Genomic DNA, 22,044 nt, shown 5'->3' on the forward strand with positions numbered 1-22,044 from the left:
ACACATACATACATGTGTGCACTTTGTATATGCTCCGGTGGTCCCCGCACATGGACGGGACTATTCAGTGCTTATGACTATTGAGTGCTTATGACTATTGAGAGTATCCCCTGGAAAATAATTAATGTTACAGACTATACATTCGCAGATAACGGCTGCCCACTGAACTTAAAGTTTAACACTTACTGTTCCTCATAATTTTCCAATCTTGTGCTGGTATGTGGCTGGTTTAGGGTCCAACTCAGGCAACATTGTATTTCAGGAACTTGTGTCGGTCGATTGAGATTGGCTTGTAAGAAAAATGGCTATTAGTCATGGTAAGTAAAAAATGGCTCTGCGCCTATTTTCTACCAGCAGGCGAAAACACCACCAGGCAACCTTCAAGTGAGGTTTTAAACCCTTTCTTTTAATACCCATGATATCCAGGCAGTCTGGTTTAGACATGGAACATGAAAGCATCTAGAACAGGGACACATTTATGATGTGCAAAATAGGGCATGATGTTTTGTATCGGTCATGTAAAGTACCTGAATGCAAAGGATGAAACTGGAAAATATACTCTCACGTCACACTAGTCTCATCCACATTTTGCACTTGCTATACAGCCTACATCACTTTGAAAACTGGTAGTTTGAACCCCATACATCTGTTAAGATCACCAAAACAAATGCTTTTCTAACCCTGCCTTTCAAATGACTCACATTTCAAGAGACTGAGAAAAATCACAAGTCTGTATCCATCAAAGTTTTAGAGTAACGTACCATTTACATCCACCATCTCAGGTAGGGACCGCTGTTTTTCATCAGGGTGCCGTATTTTCAATGTGCATTGTCTGTCTATTGGTCCAAGATATTTTTCAATTTACAAAGTAAAATTCTCTAACTAGCCACTCCGAATTGGTAGGGGTTTTTAGATGAATACTCCTTTCACACCGAAAATTAGACCATTTTAACATACAGCAATATACAGCAAGTGCTGAAAATAAATGTCTCACATTTTATCGAACCAGATCCTACAGACAAGGCTGTCTCAAAGAACGTACATACAGACAAATTTAATTTAACTTATTTTCATAGAAATTACAGGAGAGACAATTGCTGTGAAGATTTGCCTGTAAGGTGCAGAAAAGGGACGGCAGAACCTATCTACTCCTCTTGATGAATGTCCAGGGAAATGAGAACGGATCAGCGATGGAGTCGCTTCTCCATACGAACCACTTGCTTCTTGCGTTAATCAGACAGTGACAGCAATGATGCAGTTCCCTGTAACGTCCAAAGCTTTTGGTCACCTCCGAAGTAAACTGCACTGACCATCTTCAATCGTGCCCACTCTTCTTCAAAGACCGGAGTAGACATCTCTTGTCCTTTACTTTTTCATGAAGGAAAGCAGAGGGCACAGACCGGAGACTAATTTCCAGCAGAGCGTTTACCTGAAGCAAAGAGGAAAATATTTTAAAATCTTATTTATTTTCAACTGTTCATACAGAATAAACATTTAAGAAAAAAAAACACAAACGAAGCATGACGCACAGTACTAAGAGGCTGTGTGCATAACACTGCCACACCATCCTATGTTAATGACTACATCATGCCCGCCCTTTTAACATGTACAGGACACTGCTCACCAACATCATTCCATCACAAGACATTAACGTCATCTCCTATGCCGATGACACCCAACTCATCCCCTCCCTGACAGACAAGACAACCACCACTAGAACCTACTTCATGACCATGGTAGCAGACCGAATACGAACCTACTGCTTAAAGCTTAACATCAACAAAACAGAAGTACTGGTCTTTGGCAACAAGACCTTCCCATGGAACTCCACCTGGAAGCTGTCTGAGCTAGGACCAACACCCACAGACCACGCAAGAAATCTAGGAATAATCCTAGACAACAAGCTCAACATGAAAGCTCAAGTCACCACAGTGCGAACCTTCTGCTTCCACATCTTATGCATGCTGCAAAAGATCTTCAAATGGTTGCCTCAGAACACTAGTCTGATAACGTAAGCACTCATCCCCAGCAGGCTGCACTACAGAAACACTTGATACACTTGAATTTCCAAACAACTCCCACACAGAACACTGCAGCAAGACTCAAAGTCTACCTCCCATGCCGCACCCACATCACGTGTAAAGAAAACAGGAGTGAAAACCCATCAACCTGGTTGGGATTGGGGCGTAAGCACGCATCACCAGCAGGCTGCACTACAGAAACACTTGACACACTTGAATTTCCAAACAACTCCCACACACACTTCAGACCATCCAGAACACTGCAGCAAGACTCAAAGTCTACCTCCCATGCCGCACCCACATCATGTGTAAAAAAAAAAAACAGGAGTGAAAACCCATCAACCAAAAAAATTGCTTAATTAAGCTTGCTTAATCTCCACTACGGCCCCTCGCGGCGGGATGCCTGGCTTTCACCTTGTGGATACCCTGCTGGGGTTATCTCACAGGGGAATACCAGGACGGGTTCCCAAGGCAAGCGCCTTGATGCCTTCGGGTGATACGTGCGCTATATAAATCGCAATACATTTACATTTACAACCTGGTTGGGATTGGGGTGGAAAGATATATACAAAAGACAATATCCCAACTGGTATTATTTGTAGACAATTATACAAGATATCTATACAGCATTATCCATAAAGGAGCAAGGAGACTCAGTTTGATTTTCATATGTGCTCAAGGCATCATTTATATCAGCATATCAAAATTGTATAGGGCAATTATAATTACAGTTGGTATCAGCACTGCAATTAATCAATAACTAGTGACAGCCCAAAATTGTACAAGGTGCACGAGTGCAAAGGTGAATGGCACTACGGCGACGCAAGTGACAGTGAAAGCAGCATGGGCGGCGCAAGGTGCAATGTGAATAATTATATACAGTGCGTAAAAACAGAGTGGTATTCAAACAATTCAGTTTTTAGTTTTCCATTCTCTGTGAACCACTAAGTACAGGGCGCCTAAAATCTTGCTGGGGAGTCTACGGCGTCTCGATCCGGAATAATTGGGATCATCATCAGGACTGAGAGGCTGAAAGCAGTGCGTCTGGCAGCTGGTAGATGGCAAGAATAGAGTCCCACGGGTTCAAAGATCTGTGGGGAGTCTCGGTGGCAGTCAAATGCAGGGGGACTATACGGTCCCAGATTACATCTTTAATTCCATGAATGCCTGAGAACGGCGGTATAAATCAAGGCTGTGTGGTCCGTGGAGCGTCCCCAGCGAGATTTTAGGCACCCTGTACTCAGTGGTTCACAGAAAATGGAAAATTAAAAACTGAATTGTTTGAATACCACTCTGTTTTTACGCACTGTATATAATTATTCGCATTGCACCTTGCGCCGCCCACGCTGCTTTAACTGTCACTTGCGTCGCCATAGTGCCACTCACCTTTGCACTCGTGCACCTTGTACAATTTTGGGCTGTCACTAGTTATGAATTAATTGCAGTGCTGATACCAACTGTAATTATAATTGCCCTATACAATTTTGATATGCTGATATAAATGATTCCTTGAGCACATATGAAAACCAAACTGAGTCTCCTTGCTCCTTTATGGATAATGCTGTATAGATATCTTGTATAATTGTCTACAAATAATACTAGTTGGGATATTGTATATATATAAGCACCCACTTCACAACGCACCTCAAGAAGCTTCACTGGCTAACCATTCACAAGCGCAGCCAATTCAAACTTCTCAAGCACACATACAAAACCCTACACAACACAATAGTAACAATACATTAACAGCAGCATATCCTTTCACCAACCCACCAACACCTACGCTCTCCCTCCCTTGCACACACTCCAGCATCCACAAAAGCAAAACTTAGTTGCTCATTCTCCAACATCACACTGAAGACCTGGCACGACCTCCCAGAATACATCAGAACCTCCTCCTCACTTCTTGTGGTCCACAAGAAGCTGAAGACCTCACTATTCATATAAGCACCTTGGGGTCCACACACCTTCCCAAGCGCCTGGATTCCCTAATGACATGACCATGTACATGGTACAATGGTGTATAGCCCATTGTAATGCTTTAAGGGTCTCTGTGGTTCTGTCCATGCTGGAGTCTAGATCAGCAATAAGAATGAAGGACCTGGTGGGTCTCTGGCTTGGCCTCAGTGCAGAGGTATGATCCGTGTTGTAGCATCGAGACTCATGGAGTTAAAGCAGTTTTCAGTGCTCCTTTTGAGGTAAATCCCCGTTGGGGACATTTTCCTTTCCACTTTAGGGGGATGTTGATACCAGTACTCCGTGTCGATGCCTGAAACTGGAAGTGTGGTGCAATTCCTAGGTAGAGACTAGGGTGGGGAGGGGGTTAACACTAGTCTCCGGAGTGAAAGTCCACTGAGGAAACCTATTGGAGTCCTCTCCTGATTGACCTCTAAGCTACTGGAACAGGGGCTCAGCAAAGTCTTGGCATTGAATCATTATGTAATAATCCACCTCCGATCTCTTTGGTGCTGATCTGCCTTTTTGCATTGATGGGTATTGCATGCCGAACAAGCGCTCTTATTGTGTTCCCTCAGTAGAGGGAGAGTTCACCATGGGGACTTGCTATTGAGGTGGAACAATATCTGAGATTAGAGTTTTTCATAATTTTCCCTGTTCGAGTCATTCTCATATGACCTGGCCGCAGGATATTTAACTTAATTAAGTCTGTCAGTGATGGTTGCTGTGTTTGATGCGGAACTAGTGGTGTTCAATACAGGTATTACAGAGTCAAAACAACCACTCAAGGGCAGTCTGAACAAAGGACTCTAAACGCATTCGACCACAGTGGCAAAGGAAAAAGCTACCTACCAGTATGCATCAGTTCTTGGCATGTAGAGCGCCAGATTTCGACACTTTGCATTAGATCGCCACCTGGTGTTGGGCTCGGATGATTGCATGGTTTTGTCGTCTTGGAAGAAGTCTTTGTAGTCACGAGATAGGTGACTCCTCCCTTGGACGATAGTGCGCATGGGCGTGCGCATGGGCATCGGCTCCATCCTTAGATTGTTTTTCGCCATGATGGGAAATGAGAGAGTCAGTAGAAAGAAAGAAAGGATGTCCATGCGTGTATATCTAATTAGGATAAAACTGGAACAGATACAGGTCCCGAGGAGACGGGAGGTCGTGTGGAAATCTACAGCTCTGCATGCCAAGAACAGATGCGTATTGGTAAGTAGCATTTTCCGTTCAAGGCATATGAGCTGCAGATTGTACACTTTGCATCGATTGTGCAGCAGTGTCTCCCCTATTGGTGGTCACCTGTATCTGTTGCAGTAGTTTGAAAGAGAGTTTTAAGGACAGCTTGGCCTACTGCAGCTTGCTGCTTGGATTGCACATCAACACAGTAGTGTTTAGTGAAGTGGGTGTTGTAGACCATGTTGCTGTCTTGCAGATGTCTTGTAGGGGAATGTTCCCTAAGAAAGCCATTGAGGCTCCTAGTTTGCGTGTGGAGTGTGCTCTAGGAGGAACGGTTAATGTGCGTTTTGCTTTGTGATAGCATATTTGTATACATTTAACAATCCACCTTGCAATTCCCGATTTAGAAATGGGGTTGCCTTTATGTGGTGGAGAGAAAGATACAAATAGTTGCTTTGTTTTGCGAAAGGACTTGGTCCTATTGATGTAATAGAGAAGATCTCTTTTGACAACTAGTGTGTGTAAAGCTCTCTCTGCTACAGAGTCTGAGTTTTGAAAAAACACTGGTAACTCAACAGATTGGATAAGATGAAAATTAGTAATTACTTTAGGAAGGAATTTAGGATTAGTTCTTAAAACCACCCTATTACGGTGTAATTGTAAGAATGGTTCTTGGATAGTGAAAGCTTGAATTTCACTAACTCTTCTAAGAGAGGTAATAGCAACGAGGAAAGCTGTTTTCCATGTGAGAAATTGTAGTTCACATTTGTGTAAAGGTTCAAAAGGGGGTCCCATGAGCCTGGTAAGAACAATGTTTAGGTTCCACACTGGAGAGTGTGGTAACCTAGGAGGAATAATTCTTTTTAATCCTTCCATAAAAGCTTTTATTGCTGGTACTTTAAACAACAACATATGTTGTCTATTACGTAGATATAAGCGACAATGGCTGCAAGATGTAAACGTATAGATGAATATGCCAGATTACATCTTTGTAAATGGAGAAGATAACAGATAATATTTTGGATGGAAGCATCTAAACGATCAATTTGATTATTATTGCAGTAAATGGCAAATCTTTTCCATTTAGCAGCATAGCAAGCTCTAGTAGTAGGTCTTCTGGCTTATTTAATGAAATTCATGCAGTCTGGTGGCAGGTTAAGGTAACCAAACTCTAATGCTTCAGGAGCCAGATCGCCAGATTCAGTTGACTTTGATCTGGATGCCTGATGTCTCCATGGTTCTGCGTTAGCATGGATGGTGTCAGGAACAATTTTTGGTGTGGAACTAGAGAGAGTTCTAGCAGTGTGGTGAATCACGGTTGGCGTGCCCATGTGGGAGCTACCAGGATCATTTTGAGAGACTGCTGTATGAGCTTGCGTACCACTAGTGGTATTAGTGGGGTTGGCGGAAAAGCGTACGCAAATCTGCCTGACCAGTTCATCCATATTGCATTGCCCTTGGACAACGGGTGTGGAAACCTAGCAGCGAAGGTTGGGCATTTTGCGTTTTCATGTGTTGCAAACAGGTCTATGTCTGGATGACCCCACTTGTGAAAGAATGGTTGAAGAACTTGCAGAAGTAGTTCCCATTCATGAATCTGTTGTGTCTGTCGACTTTAACAGATCGACTATCTGATTGTGAACTCCTGGAAGATGTTCTGCAAGCATATATATTTTTTGTGGAATGGCCCATCTCCAAATGTTTTGTGCGAGCTGGGACAGTTGCAGGGAATGTGTGCCTACTTGTTTTTGTATGTAGTACATGGCTGTCATGTTGTCCGGCCGGATTAAGACAGCTTTGTTCTGTATGTGCACTTGGAAGGACTTCAGTGCCAGGAAAATCGCAAGCAACTCTAGGTGATTGATGTGAAACACCTTTTGTTGAGCAGTCCTTCTTTCCTGAATTGTGTGGTGGAGCAGATGTGCTCCCCATCCTGTGAGGGATGCGTCTGTTGTCCGCACTATCTGTGGAACAGGCTCGAGGAACGGCCGCCCTCTGGACAAGTTTTTGGTGTTCCACCACTGCAGAGAGCGATGTGTGCTGCTGTCCACCAACACCAGGTCTGTTAGTTGTCCTTGTGCCTGATTCCACTGATGTGCTAGACATTCCTGCAATGGGCGCATTTGCAGTCTTGCATATGGTACAATAAAAATGCAAGATTTCATCATGCCTATTAATTGCATGAACACTCTGGCTGGGAGAGAGTGTTGGTTTTGAAACCTTGTGACTAAGGTTTGAATGCTCTGTATCCTGGCTGGACTGGGATAAGCTAGAGCTCTATTGGTGTTTATGGTAGCCCCTAGGTATTGATGTATATGAGAGGGCTGTAGATGTGACTTGGTGTGGTTTATTGTAAACCCCAAGTTGAGCAGTGTTTGAATTGTGTGAAATGTGTGTTGAACACACTGGTTGAATGACTTGGCTTTTATGAGCCAATCGTCTAAGTATGGGAAGACATGGATATGTTGTCTTCTGAGGTGTGCTGCTACTACTGCTAGGCACTTTGTGAACACTCTTGGTGCAGTTGTGACCCCGAATGGAAGGACTTTGAATTGATAGGGTTGTCCTTCTATCACAACCTGAGATACCTCCTGTGAGAAGGATGTATAGGAATGTGAAAGTAGGCGTATTTGAGGTCTAGTGTAGTGAAGAAATCGCCTTGTTGCAATAATGGGAGCACTTGTTGTAAAGTGACCATGTGAAAATGGTCTGAGTGTATATACCGGTTGAGAGGCCTTAAGTCTAGAATTGGTCTTAGTGTCCCATCCTTTTTGGGTATTAGGAAGTAGAGTGAGTAGACCCCTGTTCCTTGATGTTGCAATGGAACTAGCTCTATTGCATCTTTTTGCAGCAAGGAGAGAACTTCTTGTTGGAGCAGCGTTAGATGTTCTGTGGACATTGGACGCTGTCTGGGTGGTATATTTGGAGGGGTAGCTGAAAGCTCTAGGTAGTAACCATACTAAATAATCTGTCTTACCCACTTGTCTGTTGTGACGGAATTCCAGACAAGTAGGAACTGTGTTAATCTCCCCCCTACAGGAGTGGTATGCTGTTGGGGGAGCTGAAGGAAGTCACTGTTTAGTGGTGGAAGAGGATTGATTGTTGTTGTTACCTCGGCCTCTTCCCTTATTGTTATTACCTCTGTAGCCCCCTCTAAAGTATCCTTTATTAGAGGATGCTTGTGTATTTGTCTTACAGGAAGCTGAATTGTCTGCTCCAGCTTGTTTGGAGCCTCCTCTGTAGAAGGAGCGACAAAAGGAGCCTCTCGCTTGGGTAGACTGCAGAGCTCCCATAGACTTGGCTGTGTCAGTGCCTTTTTTCATTTTTTCAAGAGCTGTGCCTACTTCTGGACCAAACAATTGTTGTTGGTTGAATGGTTGATTTAAGATAGTAGTCTGTACCTCTTGCCTAAATCCTGAAATGCGTAGCCAAGCGTGACGTCTAAGGAGGACACTGGTGTTTATTGCCCTGGATGCAGTGTCTGCTACATCAAGTGCACATGTAATGGAGGCATTTGATATAAGCTTACCCTCTGGTATGAGGTCATCTGCTTGTGTTTTATATTGGTCAGGTAGATGTTGTAAGAGCTTCTCTAGCTGATCCTAGTGAGCCCTGTCGTATCTTGCGAGGAGGGCTTGTGTGTTAGCAATGCGCCATGCATTGCTAGCTTGGGCAGCTATTCTTTTCCTTGAAGCATCTATGATCTTTGATTCTTTATCAGGATGTGGTGCTTCGCATGATGTTTGGGAACTTGCTCTTTTCCTAGCGTTTGATACTACTAGGGAGTCTAAGGGTAGCTGTCCTTTAATGTAAGCAGGATCCGCAGGAGCTGCTCTGTACTTTTTCTCTATCCTTGGGTTTATGATTCTAGCCCTTACGGGATCTTTAAACATTTCTGGTGCATGTTTAATGACTCCTTTAATCATTGGCAGTATTTGCACAGATTTTTGTGATTGTTCAAAAGTGTCTAGTAAAAAATCTTCTTCTGCCTCATTTGAATGCATGGTTACATTGTGCTAGATGTCAGCCCTATTAATTAAGTGTCCAAACCCAATATTGTCTTCTGGAGGAGAAGGTTTAGATGGATATATATGTGGGTCAGGAATATCTGGTATATCCTGTGGGTTTGGATATTCCCAGTCTGGTGAACCTGTTGGGAAGGAGACAAAGTCATGCTATACTGAATCATCAGCATCCTGAGGAGGTGTATGTTGTGGAGAATGAGGAGGAGAATTTTGAGGTGAAATGTTTGAAGGGAGAGCAGGAGAAGGAGATACAGGAGAAGAAGGGTGCATAGGAGATGTGGCAGAGTCGTCCTTCTTGACAGGCACTTGAGGTGTAGGTGCTGTATCTAACTTCCTCTTCCTGTGTGGTGGAAACATGTCCTGTTTCTGGAACTATGTATATCTTTTTTTGCAAAGGATCAGGTGTAAAAAGCTCTTCTTGAAAAATTGCTTTCGGCGCCGATTTTTTCTGCTCCGGGCCTGGTTTTTGCTGGTCTTTAGCCTTAGGAGTTGTTGTATAGTCCTTTGGCGTACTTTTCGGCACCAAAGGTATAGCTTTCGGAGTCGAGGCCTGGTTCGAGGGCTTGTATTCACCGGAATCAGGCTTTGTGGGTTTCGGCACCGAAGATTTTGGGGTCGAAGCAGGCTTCATAGGTTTCGGTGCCATCTTTTGTGTCGGAGCCGACTGTTTCGGAGTCTATTTTGGAACCGGGACTTCTTTCGGTTTCGGTGCCAAGGGAGCTGGTAGTATCGGCAGGTGCGGTTTGCTTGGTATGGAGTGTTGAATACTCGAAATCACCTCAGCTAAAGACACGAGTAACTTTGGCATAAAAGGATTAATTACTTTTGCCATCCAACACCTAAATTTATTGGAATTGCTGTGTTTCTTTTGAATAAAGAGAGGATCTATCTCTACTTAAGTAAAAAAGGGTCATCTACTGTATGTAGAATTTCTTTTGTCCTGATGATGGTCTTATGATAAATTCCCTAAAAGACCAAAACGTCGACTACTTCGTCCAACTCTGCACGTGAGCCATTGTACCATCTTTGATTTTCTGCTGATATTAGTTGAAATCAATGTGTTATTTTGTATTAGCAGTCTGGACTCTCTTTGTTTAGATATACCAAAGGAGGAGATAACCTATACCTTGATTATCTAACAGATATCTGTTTATGTACCCTATTTTATGAAAATGTTTTCTTTTTTATGAATTCTCTTTGTCTTGAAAACAAATAATAATCTTCAGACAATATAAAATCCTTTTTTTTGCATTTATTTACTGTGTTAGTGCGGTAACACTGTATTTATTGTTCTAATATAACTTGTTTGACTGAAGTTATTGATTTACCACAGCGATTGATTGAGAACAATTCTAGGAACCCTGATTTTTACAACAGGTCCTAATAACGCTGACAAATAAGTTTTGAATAAAATCCCTTGCTGGCCTTTCTTCTTACAATAAGTATTGCCCGAGCCCGCAAGGGTATATTGGGTTGCTCACCTACATATCTTGATTCACACACTGGGCATTTCTCGAATGGTTCCTTTCCATGAGTTGTAGGCCTCACCACGCGGGTAGGCCCAACGGCCCGCGTCGACGACCGGAATCGAGGTGATGAGGTCGAGACTATGTATATTGAAGTTAAAGTTAGTTTTAGAAGATTTTGCGCATCAAAGTCTCTGAAAAGTAGATTTTCGAGCCGGAGCGGAAAAGTTGCATCCGAACCCAGTGGCGGAAAAAAACAATCTAAGGATGGAGCCGATGCCCATGCGCACTATTGTCCACGGGACCTATCTCGTGACTACAAAGACTTCTTCCAAGACGACAACAACATGCAATCATCCGAGCCCAACACCAGGTGGCGATCTAATGCAAAGTGTAGAATCTGCAGCTCATATCCCTCGAACATTATAATCTGAAGCAGAGCCTGTCTGCGTTTCAAGGCAGTTTGAAACTTAAATCTCTTTTTTAAAGAAAAAAAATCTTGTAAAGTTCCATGCCCAAAGGTAAGTGGCATGAGTACACAGCTTGTGATTCACAGAAGCACGCTGCAAATTTTTCAAGCACTATTATTGTAGATCAAGAGTTTGTTATCCGCCAAAAATAAGCACACTCCAAGAGTTGCACGAAGAGCCGCACAACAGCACTTGAAGCAGAAAGAAGCCCATTGACAGCAAAGTGAGCAATGCTACTAGACTGAGTTCAAAGCAGCTTCCATGGAAGCTCCTCCAACAAGCATATACCTTATTGTAATGCACGCAGCATTGCCACTTTAACTAGAGAGTCCACTACTCAGAGGAAGAATAGAGAAACACTCTATATGCTTACCCTGCAGGATGCTAAATCACTGAATCAAGTACATACTGCATGCTTTATTATGAATCAATAACTAATACTGCTAATTGGAATGGTTTCCTCTCTCCTAGCCTCTCTTGACAAAATGGATACAAATTAGTTCACACAACAACATGAAAGTTAAGACCAACCCAAACACTAGTCATCAGAAGCAAAGGAAAATGCTACTTACCAGTATGCATCAGTTCTTGGCATTTAAGGCTGCAGATTCACATTAGTGCATAGATCACCATCTGGTGGTGGGCCCGGATGATTACACTTTGTTGCTGTCTTTGCATGGTAGATGACTCTTCCTGTGGAGCACAGTGCTCATGGGCATCGACTCCATCTTCAGATTGTTTTTCGCCATTGGATAAAATGATGGAGTTGTGTGAGAACAGAAAAAGATGTCCAAGTATAGTGTATCTAATTAAGATAATACTGGAACAGATAAAGGTAGCCAAGGAGGCGGGTGGGCGTGTGCGAATCTGCAGCCCTACATACCAAGAACAGGTGCATACTGGTAAGCAGCAATTTCTGTTCGAGGCATATGGGCAGCAGATCACACACTAGTCCATTGATTGCATAGCAGTTCTCTCCCTTAGCGGAGAGTACCAGAATCTGGATGCAGTGGTTTCAAATATTGTTTTGAGTACAGCCTGGCCTACACTAGCTTGTTGTTTTGCGCATCTACACAGTAGTGCTTTGTGAATGTGTGCGGTGTAGACCATGTAGCTGCTTTGTAGATATCATCTAAGGGAATATTGCCTAAAAATGCCATAGATGCCCCTAGATTACAGGTGGAATGAGCCATAGGGGGAATGGGTAGAGTGCCTTTTGCTTTCTGGTAGCAAATTTGAATGCATTTAACAATCCATCTTGCAATCCCAGTTTTTGAGATGGGATTACCTTTCTGTGGAGAGAAAAGGAGCGGTTTTGCTTTACAAAATGGCTTTGAGAAAAGGAGCTGGTTTGTTTTACGAAATGGCTTTGTCCTATCAAAATAGTAGAGGAGAGCTCTTTTGACATCTAATGTATGGAGAGCTCTCAGCAACTGTTTGAGGTTGTGAGAAGAATATTGGCAGCTCAATAGACTGATTGAGATGGAATGGTGAAAAGACTTTTGGAAGGAATTTTGGATTTGTTCTTAGAACTACTTTGTTGTGATGGAGTTGCAGGAATAGTTCTTGAATTGTTAATGCCTGGATCTCACTTACTCTTCTGAGTGAAGTAAAAGAAATTAAAAAAGCAACTTTCCATGAAAGAAATTGTAAGTCACACGTATGCAAGGGTTCAAATGGAGGACCCATAAGCCTAGTGAGAACAATGTTTAGATTCCATACAGGGGAGAGTGGTACCCTGGGAGGAATTATTCTTTTGAGGCGTTGCATGAAAGCTTTAATGGCAGGAACTCTAAATAATGACAGATGCGGTCTGTTTTGAAGGTAAGCTGCAATAGCAGCAAGAAGTAACCTGATTGAGGAGTATGCTAAATTACATGTTTGTAGATGTAACCAGTAGCATATGATGTTTTGGATGGAAACATCTAGTGGGTTAATGTTATTATTGTTGGAATATATAACAAACCTTTTCCACTTGGCTGAATAGCATGCCCTAGTGTTTGTCTAGCTTCTTTTATAACATTCATGCAATCAGTAGGGAGATTAAGATAGCCAAATTCTAAGACCTGAGGAGCCAAATTGCTAGGTTGAGCTGCATGGGGTCTGGATGAATGATCTCTCCATGGTTCTGTTAGCAGATGTGGATTGAGTTTTAGTTTGTGATGTGGCACCACTGAGAGTTCTAGTAGTGTGGTCTACCACGGTTGCCTTGCCCACGTTGGTGCAATGAGAATCAATGTGAGGGAGTATTGCTGTAGCTTGCACACCACCAACGGAATGAGTGGGAGAGGCAGAAAAGCATACGCAAATTTGTCTGACCAACTCATCCATAGCGCATTGCCTTAGGAAAATGGGTGTGGATACCTGGCGGCAAAGCTTGGGAATTTGGAATTGAGGTGTGTGGCAAACAGATCTATTTCTGGCTGTCCCCACTGTTGAAAGACAGATTGAAGAACTTGAGGATGAAGTTTCCACTTGTGAATCTGTTGGCTCCGTCGACTTAACAGATCCGCAACCTGATTGTGAACGCCTGGTAGATGTTGTGCTAATAGGAAGATCTTTTAAGGAATAGGCTCTGCGCCAGCCGGGAGAGCTGTAAGGAGTGTGTTCCTCCCTGTTTTAGGATGTAGTACATGGCTGTCACATTGTCGGTGTGAACTAAGACAGCTATGTGGGATAGGTAATGTTGAAATGACTTTAGAGCTAGAAAAATGGCTAGCAACTCCAGATGGTTTATGTGGAGTAGCTTTTGCTGTGGTGTCCCTTTGTCCTGTACTGTGCCTAATGAGCTACCCAGCTGGTGAAGGATGCGGCCGTGGTTAGCGCTACTTGTGGAACTGGCTCTATGAACGGCCGTCCTTTTGAAAGGTTTTTGGTGCTCCACCACTGCAGAGAGCGATGGGTCCGGCCATCACCACCACCAGATCTGTTAATTGACCTTGAGCCTGGTTCCATTGACTTGCTTAGCACTCTTGCAGGGGTCGCATTTGGAGTCTTGCGTGCGGTACTACGAAAATGCAAGACACCATCATTCCAATTAGTTGCATGAACACTCGAGCTGGTAGAGAGTGTTGCGGTTGGAATTTTTGTATGATAGCTTGTATACCTTGTATTCTTGTTGGATGGGGGAAAGCAAGTGCTTTGGAGGTATCTATTGTGGCACCCAGATACTGTTAAGACAGGGATGGTTGGAGATGTGACTTTGTTTTGTTTATAGTGAACCCGATTTTGTGGAACAGGTGAAGGTCTGGTGTGTGTGCTGCACACACTGGTGGTATGACTTGGCTTTTTGGGGATAAGGAAATATAGGGAGTAAACTCCTGTGTTTTGATTGCCTACTGGAACTGGGTCTATTGCGTTTTTGTGCAGTAGAGTGGCAACTTCTTGTTTTTATGCTTCTTGTTTAGATGCTCTTGCAACATGGGACGCTGTCTGGGTGGTATTGTTGGAGGAGTGGAAGTGAGCTCCAGGCAATAACCTGACTGAACTATTTGTCTCACACACCTGTCTGTTGTGATGGAGTTCCAGACACCTATTATTATTTGTATCACCATTGATGTATATATTTGACTACGCTCCTCCATTTACCCTCCCCACCCCAATTGTTATTTACTCACATGTTGTACCCTTCGTCTGTAAAGCGCTCTGATATCTGCAAAGATCTTGTTCGCACTATATAAAACTTTCAAAATAAATAAAATAAATAAACTGTTGTAATCCCTTCCCGAGAGGAGTGGAATGATCTGGGGGGAGAGGAGGGAAGTCACTGTTTGGGAGTGGAGGCAGTACGGTTGTTGTTCCCTCTGCCTCTACCTTTAGTGTTGTTGCCTCTATATCCTAATCTGTAATAACCTCTATTGGGAGAGGATTGGGTGGGTGCTTTGTAAGAAGAGGAGGCGGTATCTGTTTGAAATTTTTTGGAGGCGCCTCTATAAGAGGAGCGACAAAAGGACGCTCTGGGAGTCTGAGTTTGTAAAGCTCCCATGGACTGTGCGGTGTCAGTGTCCTTTTTCATTTTTTCTAGAACTGTATCAACTGTAGGACCAAAAAGGTGTTGCTGGTCAAAAGGTTGATTGAGAATACTGGTTTGTACCTCCGATTTGAAACCAGAGATGTGCAGCCAGGCATGTCTACGTAAAAGTATGCCGGTATTTATTTCTCTTGAGGCTGTATCAGCAGTATCCAAAGCACAACGGATGGAAGTATTAGTAATGACCTTACCTTCTTGTATTAAGTCAGAAGCCCTGGTCTTATATTTGTCTGGTAAGTGTTGCATTAGGGTTTCAAGCTCATCGTATTGAGCCCTATCATACCTTGCTAATAGAGCTTGGGTGTTGGTAATTCTCCAGACGTTGGCTGCCTGAGAAATCAGGCATTTACCTGAAGCATCTAGAAGTTTTTACTCTTTATCACGGGGTGGAACATCCCCCGTTGTCTGAGAATTAGCTCTTTTTCTGGCGTTTGAGACTACTAAAGAGTCTAGTGGCAGCTGGCCTTTGATATATGCAGGGTCATTAGGAGCTGCTTTATACTTTTTTCCAACCTGGGATTAATTACCCTGTGCCTGACAGGGTCTTTAAATACCTCAGGTGTGTGCTTTACAACCCCTTTAAGCATTGGTAGGATGGTTGTGTTTTTTATATGATGGCAATAATGTGTCCATAAGGAAGTCTTCCTCTACTGGATCAGTGTGTAGATCGACCCCATGAAAGGTTTCTGCTCTATGAAGGAGTTGTGTAAACCCTATAGCTGAGCTTTCCAAAGTGTGTGCCGCGACACCTTACTGTGTCGCCTCCACTCTGTGGGTGTGTCGCGTGACAATGACCCCCCCCCTCTCTCGTGTGTGGCAGCCTGGGCTCAGACAGCTCCCGGGAACACACACAGCTGCATCCAGCGCCTCCCTACCTACTGCTAAATGTTTCAGCCGCCCCCCCCTGAAATGTGGCTCTAGTTGCGCCTCTGCGCTGGGGGGTGTCTGCTGCTGTTAATTTGCTCTGTAGCGCCTCCCTCCACCCTGGGCCCAGCAGGCACCAGCCTTAGCCAGGGGCACCGGCTGCTGCGAACATGATCCCTGCTCTTTGACCTTGTCGGACACCTGGCAGTGGCAGCTTCCGAGCAGTTTCGAAAGGACTCTCTGCTTGGCGCAATGGTTCAAGGCGCTGCATCTTATTAATTCGAAAACTCAGGCGTTAGCAGAGAGGTGGGGACTCTGTCCATTGTATTTGTCTATTTTGTTGAATTTATTTCTCAGTAGTTGCATTTAATAATAATATCACAACCAACGGCTCCCTGTAATGCACAAACAGCAGAGGCAATGCTTTTGCAGGGGCGGCTCACGCGAGAAGTTCCTGAGAGAAGGGGAACGGGATGGAGAGAGGGTGCGAGAGACTGAAGGATGGAGAGAGAGAGAGAGATAAAGAGAGAGGGGGACAGAGAGGGGGGATAGAGAGGGGGAGATAGAGAGGGGGAGATAGAGAGGGGGAGAGAGAGAGGGCGAGAGAGAGAGGGCGAGAGAGAGAGGGCGAGAGAGAGAGGGCGAGAGAGAGAGGGCGAGAGAGAGAGGGCGAGAGAGAGAGGGCGAGAGAGAGAGGGCGAGAGAGAGAGGGCGAGAGAGAGAGGGCGAGAGAGAGAGGGCGAGAGAGAGAGGGCGAGAGAGACAAAGAGGGGAGAGAGACAAAGAGGGGAGAGAGACAAAGAGGGGAGAGGGGGAGAGGAAGAGGAGTGAGAGGAAGAGGAGTGAGACTGAGAGGAGGGAGAGGAAGAGGAGTGAGAGTGAGACGGAGAGGAGGGAGAGAGGGAGAGGAGTGAGATGGAGAGGAGGGAGAGGGAGAGGGGGAGAGGAGGAAGAGGGAGAGGAGGAAGAGGGAGAGGAGGAAGAGGGAGGGAGAGGAGTGAGAGGAAGGGAGAGGAGTGAGATGAAGAGTAGTGAGAGGAAGAGGAGTGAGACGGAGAGGAGGGAGGGAGAGGGAGAGGGAGGGAGGGAGAGGGAGGGAGAGGAGGGAGAGAGAGGGATAAAGAGAGATAAAGAGAGATAAAGAGAGATAAAGAGAGATAAAGAGAGATAAAGAGAGATAAAGAGAGATAAAGAGAGATAAAGAGAGATAAAGAGAGATAAAGAGAGATAAAGAGAGATAAAGAGAGATAAAGAGAGATAAAGAGAGATAAAGAGAGTAGGGATAGAGAGGGGGAATAGAGAGGGGGGATAGAGACAGAGAGGGTGAGAGAGAGCCAGAGAGAGCCAGAGAGAGCCAGAGAGAGCCAGAGAGAGCCAGAGAGAGCCAGAGAGAGCCAGAGAGAGCCAGAGAGAGCGAGAGAGCGAGAGAGAGAGAGCGAGAGAGAGCGAGCGAGAGAGAGAGAGCGAGGAGGGAGAGGAGGGAGAGGAGGGAGAGGAGTGAGAGGAGTGAGAGGAGTGAGAGGAGTGAGAGGAGTGAGAGGAGTGAGAGGAGTAAGAGGAGTGAGAGGAGTGAGAGGAGTGAGAGGAGTGAGAGGAGTGAGAGGAGTGAGAGGAGTAAGAGGAGTGAGAGGAGGGAGAGGAGGGAGAGGAGGGAGAGGAGGGAGAGGAGTGAGAGGGAGAAATGGAGAGGAGAGCGAACCCCCTGTAGGAGGTTCTGCTCGCTCGCTGCACTCGCTCGCATTACCGTGTCACAAGATGAAGATTGTCGAAAAGGTGTGTCACCGACGTGGAAAGTTTGGAAAGCTGTGCTCTATAGTGTCATCTGGAGGAGAAGGCCTAGAAGGTTGTGTGTCATCTTGTGGGAGATCTTGTGTAGGGCTGTGTGGGATGAATGGTGAATGTACAGGGGAAATATCAAGGTCTTGTTCTTCTGGAAGTGGTGAAGATACCCTTATGGGAGAAGTTTGAGCATGCTTTTTGAGGGGGACTGGAGGTGTGGTGGGAGGATACGGCTTTCTTTTAGCAGGAGCAGTAATGACATTTCCTGTTTTTGGATGAATAAGAAGTGTCTTTTTTTTGGATCTGGATGGAAAAGCTCATTTGTGGAAGCATCCTTCTTCGGCGCCAACTTTTCCTGCTTGGAGCCGAGTTGTTAAGAAGTTTTGGCAGTGTCTATTACAGTCTTTGGAGCAGATTTCGGTTTCGTAGACTTTAGGTCAGAAGCTTTCTTTGGCTGTTGCTTTTTATTCGGATCGGATGTTTTCGGATCCAGAGTTTTTGTTTCCGAAGCTAGTTTCGGGTCGACAGCTTTAGGTGCCGAAGTGTGTTTCGGTGCCGAAGTGGACTTTGGTTCAACTTGTACCGGAGCTGGTTGAGGTTCGGTAGTTTTCATGGAACTTGGTTTCGATGCTGAGCTTGTTTTCGGCTCAACTGATTTAGGTACAGAGGTTGGTTTCGGTGCCGGATTTAGTTTTGTTTTAAGTACTTTTTGTTTCTCGGGATAGAGAGGCTGACTCGAGCCTAAGTCGCCTAAAGGATTTTTGGTAGTCTACGTTGCCAAGCCGGAAGGTTGGGCGTCTGAAGTTTGTGATCGGTGTGTACCTAGACCCTGAGGTGGAACCGAAGCCTGGCCCGGTGTGGGGGTGTGAACAGGGTCGACGTTTGTACTCACGACCTGTTGACCAGCTGGAATGGGATCATCATAGTCTGCTTGCTCTTCGGCTCCGAAAGCTGAATCCTATGCTCCGGAAACAACAACTTGTTCCTGCTGTTCTTCTTTGGACTCTAGATCGATTGGAGTCTCTTCGACGATGAGGTCTGGAACTGATGATGAGCATTCTGCCATGACTCTTCGCGCTAGTCAGTCCCCGATAGTTTTCTTGGACCGGAACAAAGCACAGGCCTGGCAATCTCGGCTCTCGTGCTCTGGGGACAAGCACAGATTGCACACCTCATGTGGATCAGTTTGGGGGAATTTGTGTCCACACTGAGGGCACTTCTTGAAGGGTGATCTTTCCATGAGCCGAAGGCCCAATGGCGCAGTTGGGCCCAACGGCCCGGACGGTCGTCGGAATCGAGAAGTGCAGGCTTTTTCGACCTGAGTATGAAGGAAGTCGCAATCGAAAACGATATATACGGTAGAAATCAAAGAATGGGCTTCCAAAGGAGATCGGTAACAGGACCGAGCAACAAACACATCCGAGCCAGATGGCGGAAAAAAACAATCTGAAGATGGAGTCGATGCCCATGCGCACTATGCTCCACAAGAGGAGTCATCTACCATACAAAGACTCTTCCAGGACAAACACAAAGTGTAATCATCCAGGCCCACCACCGGATGGCGATCTATGCACTAGTGTGTGATCTGCAGCCCATATGCCTCGAACATTACATTTTTTGAACACCAAGATTGTGTAACACTGAAGATGCCCATGACAAGGCAGAGAACACTAATTTGACATGTAAAACTACACAGGGTTGCGAGCTCATGCTCAACACTCATTCTTTTAACTGTATTAATGTAAATGATTTAGTCAAATGAGAGCACTCTCACTTTCTGCTTGTGTCAACTGAGTTACTGTAATCTCCCTATCATCGTATATGCTTGTATGAATAGTTAATGCAAGCCCTTTTGGGAGGATTCACTGTGTGACTTTATGCTTTCAGCACATGAATCACCACTTCTTCACCTTGTGTTTCAGTATTAATTGTGATAGTATAATCTCACATGGTCGCCTTATTCCCTTTACCCCATGTGTTTCTGTATAATTTGTGCCACTGTAAGTGGTCCGAGACCGCACATATTTTTTATCCCATGAGCCAATGTGTTTTGTTGCACATCAAGTTCATTTAATTAGCAGCCCCCTTCATCTGCCTGCATACCCTATTTTTCTATACTTTTAAACATCTCTCTAATCTCAATTGTTAATGACATTTTTGCAGGTCAAACTTCACAAAAAAAAATCTATAATAAATACACTAAGTTTTGTGGGTCTCTTGCCATTCCTACGTCACTAAGCAATGTAGCAAATGGAATTTCTACGTCTTTTAGCACACGCACTGAAGCAGACAGCTCATAGCGAACATCCATGGTAGACCTGCTGTAAAATCTATTGGTTCGCTTCATCTGTTTCTGTTGTTTTATATGACTGTACTGAGTAGGGCTCTCCCTCTGCTGTCATTGAGGGCACTAGACATTCTAAGCACTAAAGAACAAGGAGTGCTCTGTTGCTATGACTAGTTTGATGTAAATGTTTAAGAGAGCGCTCTTGCTCATGTTTTTCATCATGAGTTGTGTTAAGATATGGATGGTCTGTATGCAAGGACTGTCCTCTCTACCACTGTGCTTTTATTACCCATGTATAATAATCAATTCTCTGCCTGGCACATCTTTGATGTTTTAAATATGCATTTTATTTAACTAATACTCTCCTGGTGCGGTATTGCATCCTGTTGGCCTAACAAATTAATATTGAAGTCATTAAAAGTAAGAGGTATCTCTGATCCAAAATGCACAAGGAGGAGTGCTGCCATTAATGAAATTCAAATAAACTAGCTGTTGCAAAAAAAATGCAGAGAAAACAATTGCCATTACCCTAGGGCTCACAGGCTTGATTTCATGCTAACAGTCTCACTTTTTCGTCTGGACCACTCAGGGGACTGCTTCAAAAATAAAAGGTACCATTGTCAATGGTGCAACTATATTAATAGTGGCCCTTGACATTGGGTGTTAGCATAGAACAATAAAAATGACACGAAATTTAAAAATGAAGTAGTACATGTCGTAAGCCGCCAGGGAAAATGTGTTCTGCCCCAGAGAGAGGAGCACAAATTGTCAAGTTGGAGCCACTCTCCACAGCTTAATTATACAGGTGCTAGAAACGAGAGGCTCTCCTACCTCAGCCGGGGGTCTCAGGAACTAAACATTTTCTTTAGTTTGGTAAGAAATCCCTCCTTGTGCTCTTCGGGCACCTCCTCGGCAGCTTGATTGCTGTCCTGGGTGCTGCTACCTGGGCAGAAACAGCAAAAAGTAGCTGTCAGACTGAGCACTGTGAGCCCCTGGAATGTGCAGGCTGCTCTCCATCAATGAGGGAGTGTGACAGTGCAGTGCAAGCATACCCACTTACATTATATTCTAAAACAGACTCTAAATGCACGCATGCTAACTTTCTGACAACGGACAACACAGTGTAAGTGCAAGGTGGCCATATGCCATAAGAAGATGTCGGACCACATGCTGCAAGCATACAAGCCACACTGCTTGTTTATCAGAAATAAACTCCTACCAGAATGCACAATACCTGATACAACAATAGGGCAGCCAAACAACGCAGTGGAATCCTCAAGATCCATGTAAAGTGCTCCAGCAAGAAGAACTGCAGGAGCAGCGAGTGTGTGAATGAAGAACTAAATTTGCATGCAAAGAACATACTGCGTAACCTCAAAACTCTGCTTGACTGACTGAAGTGGGGTAAACGGGTATGTTAACTTAAAGCTTTGGATTTGTAGCTTTTCTGCATGAAAGATGTGGTCTGTGGACACACGATCCATAGCAGCAGTCATTCAGCTGAAAAGATCCATATCCTTCCGGGTTAGAGCATATACGGGAGATGCGGAGTACATTTTGGCTGAGTAAAGGAAAGGGAAATTCAGAAATGTTGCCAATGCTCGTCTGTTGGTTCATTTGGGTGGGGAAGATAAAGGGATTTAAAGGTTACCTGCGGCTTGACTGGCAAAGGAGTGTTCCCATTGGTCAGGAGATGTTTCTCCGGGACTTTGTTCTACTAATATAACATGGCATTGGACTCTTAAAGGGAGATGACTTGAAGTTTACGAAAGGCTTAATTAGTATATTGGAGATCTTTCAATTCTATTTCCTCCAAGCAGAACAAAACAAAACTTTGCTTCGCAGAGAAACCATCTTGAGACCCATTTTGCACCATTTATAATATGGGCCATTCAGCTTGTATTCATGAATGCTTCTCAATTTCCCCATTATGTAGACTCCTAAGACAATGAAGACTTTGTCATACA

At 44.4% G+C, this 22,044-nt stretch overlaps 1 protein-coding gene across 2 annotated transcripts in view; it reads right to left on the reverse strand.

Moving 5' to 3' along the window:
- Positions 1-385: 385 nt before the first annotated feature.
- Positions 386-22,044, reverse strand: part of DNAJA3 (DnaJ heat shock protein family (Hsp40) member A3) — a 243,444-nt gene continuing 221,785 nt past the window's right edge. The window contains exons 11-12 of one of the 2 annotated variants that reach the window (XM_086941383.1): positions 20,909-21,020; positions 386-1,429 (exon numbers count right to left, since the gene is read on the reverse strand). In XM_086941383.1, the coding sequence (XP_086797509.1) occupies positions 20,923-21,020 (98 nt within the window). In that variant the 3' untranslated portion in view covers positions 386-1,429; positions 20,909-20,922. The remainder of the gene's footprint in view (positions 1,430-20,908; positions 21,021-22,044) is intronic. The other variant, XM_086941384.1, reaches the window with a different exon arrangement.

The sequence above is a fragment of the Lissotriton vulgaris genome, chromosome 10, assembly GCF_964263255.1.
Source record: "Lissotriton vulgaris chromosome 10, aLisVul1.2, whole genome shotgun sequence".
Taxonomy (NCBI): Eukaryota; Metazoa; Chordata; class Amphibia; order Caudata; family Salamandridae; genus Lissotriton; species Lissotriton vulgaris.